The 1999-nt window shown below is 39.6% G+C and overlaps 2 protein-coding genes across 5 annotated transcripts in view; both read right to left on the bottom strand.

Annotated features, from left to right (window-relative positions):
- Positions 1-1999, bottom strand: part of rpz4 (rapunzel 4) — a 10755-nt gene that overhangs the window by 6282 nt on the left and 2474 nt on the right. Inside the window, exon 1 of one of the 2 annotated variants that reach the window (XM_032518455.1) lies at positions 1-228. This exon is cut by the window's left edge and continues 94 nt beyond it. The exons of the other annotated variant lie outside the window; for it this stretch is intronic. The gene's annotated coding sequence lies outside the window, so the exon portion shown is untranslated. Of the gene's footprint in view, positions 229-1999 lie in introns of those variants that run through there. 2 annotated transcript variants of the gene reach the window in all.
- rpz5 (rapunzel 5) overlaps positions 1015-1999 on the bottom strand; it is a 3447-nt gene continuing 2462 nt past the window's right edge. For all 3 annotated transcript variants that reach the window (XM_032518452.1, XM_032518453.1, XM_032518454.1), the window contains one exon: positions 1015-1999. This exon is cut by the window's right edge and continues 725 nt beyond it. In XM_032518452.1, the coding sequence (XP_032374343.1) occupies positions 1482-1999 (518 nt within the window). In that variant the 3' untranslated portion in view covers positions 1015-1481.

The raw sequence follows: 1999 nt of genomic DNA on the forward strand, positions 1-1999 counted from the left end.
AGTCAGACCAGACAGAAAAAAAAAACTTGGGTGGTAGAGGAAAAAAGAAGTTGTGAACATAACAGGTTGTTGCGGTGGCATTATTATAACAGCTCAACCTCCACCCATTTGATAAACAATGACATGTTATTAAAACATTATTACTGTTGAAGGAGATTTGTTCTGAGCCAGCAGAATATTGCGCTTCATAATTAGTCATGGTTTTCAGTTATTGTAGTAACTCAAAAAATACCTAGCTTTTAAATATCTAATGATGACCAATGATGACAAAACCATTCATATTTTTTGTTTATTACAAAATAAAGTCAAATATACATGAGTATCGTGATGAATTGATTGTAGAATAGGGATTTTTGGACGTTTGCCCTGCAGCAATATATTGCACCAAAAGCAGCAAAAATATTTTTTTTTGAAGCATTTATATTTAGGAGTGGGCAATATTGATTTACCACAGTGTATCTCATTAATTTCTTTGTGATATAAATGCTGGGGCTTTTGACCATATCACAGAGTAATGAGAAGAATGATACCCCTATCATGTCTGTAGGCTAAACATGAAACTCCCAGGAGACAGTAGGCTTAGCTTAGCATAAAATCAGAAAACAGCTAGTCTGGCTCTGTCCAAAGGTCAGAGTCACTGTTCCCCACCAAGAAACTGTCCGGTACATAACCTGCAAATTGATGTTTTTACACTTCCTGTTTCAAGTTATGCTTAAGTTAAGCTAATGGTCTCCTGGCTGTAGCCTCAAACTTTATAGATAGAGCCGAGAGTGGTATCGATTTTCTTATCTTACTTTTGGCAAGAAAGAGAGTAAGTGATTATTTTTCCAGAAATGTCAAAATGTTCTTTTAAATGTTGAACTTGATTGTTCAATTTTGATATCAGAATCAACAGCTGACAGAACTTTCAAAAGCCAATAATGAACTATGAAACTCATAATAACCCAATCTGACAAATTAGGGCACTGCATCAAATTGACTTAATGCAAAACAGATGTCATAAATTAGTCATGCTCGTTGATTTACAGCACTGCCCACAATGGTCCACGATGTTAAAGGGATTAAAGGGGAAGGGTGCCTTGGTATGGTAAAGTATCTGGCTGCTATAACAGACCAATAGCCTCACATTGCCCAATCCTAATAATAATCCAATGAGGACAGAATCTTTATAAATTTCATAACATTAAGTCAAAGCTGGCATGGAGATGAACGACTCTGAAAAAACACCCTGAAGCTGCTGTATCATCAAGAGATGAAAGATATATAGGTAAAAGAAGAAATATCATTACAAGTGAGACAATAAATCACAACAAATCACCAGAGCTCTTAAAGAGCAGATTATGCATTGATACAGACACTATTCATGAATACATTTCTATATTTAATGAAAAACAATTTCGCAGGTCTCTGGTAAAGACATTCATGAATTTATGTGGAGCTCATTTCTTGCGGATGCATGCGGCTGCACTCTTTCTGTGAGCCTACTCGGAGTGGATGCACAGGTAGGCTCTTTTGTGTTTTCCATAGTAGTAACAATCCTCATGGAAGTTGTTGGTCTCCACCACCTCCTTGTAATGGCTGACAGCATGGACCAGGCAGTTGGGGAAGCTCTTGTTCAAAGCCAGAGCCACTGCCATCATATCCCCCTTCATCTTCTGACTCTCAATCTGCTCCTGGATCTGACTCTTGTTAATGGGCTTGGGGTCGACACAGAAGGAGACCACCACTTTGATCTTGCTCTTGGTCAAAATGTCAAACCAATTGGCTCCTCCACTTCCGTGGCACTTCTTCCCAGCCAGCCAGTTGAAAAAGAAAATGCGCTCCCTGTTGCCGAAGGCCCTGATGGACCAGTTCACCCAGTCGTATTTCTTAACCAGCGAATCCAGAAGGGTTTTGGTGAACGCGCGGTCGACAGTGCCGGGATTCTCCTGAAGCAGGTGCTCCATGTCTAACTTGGCTTGATCGGCGAAGTTCTCTGTACAGTCATCCACAGCTGCTT

This window comes from Etheostoma spectabile, chromosome 6 (genome assembly GCF_008692095.1).
Source record: "Etheostoma spectabile isolate EspeVRDwgs_2016 chromosome 6, UIUC_Espe_1.0, whole genome shotgun sequence".
Classification (NCBI taxonomy): domain Eukaryota; kingdom Metazoa; phylum Chordata; class Actinopteri; order Perciformes; family Percidae; genus Etheostoma; species Etheostoma spectabile.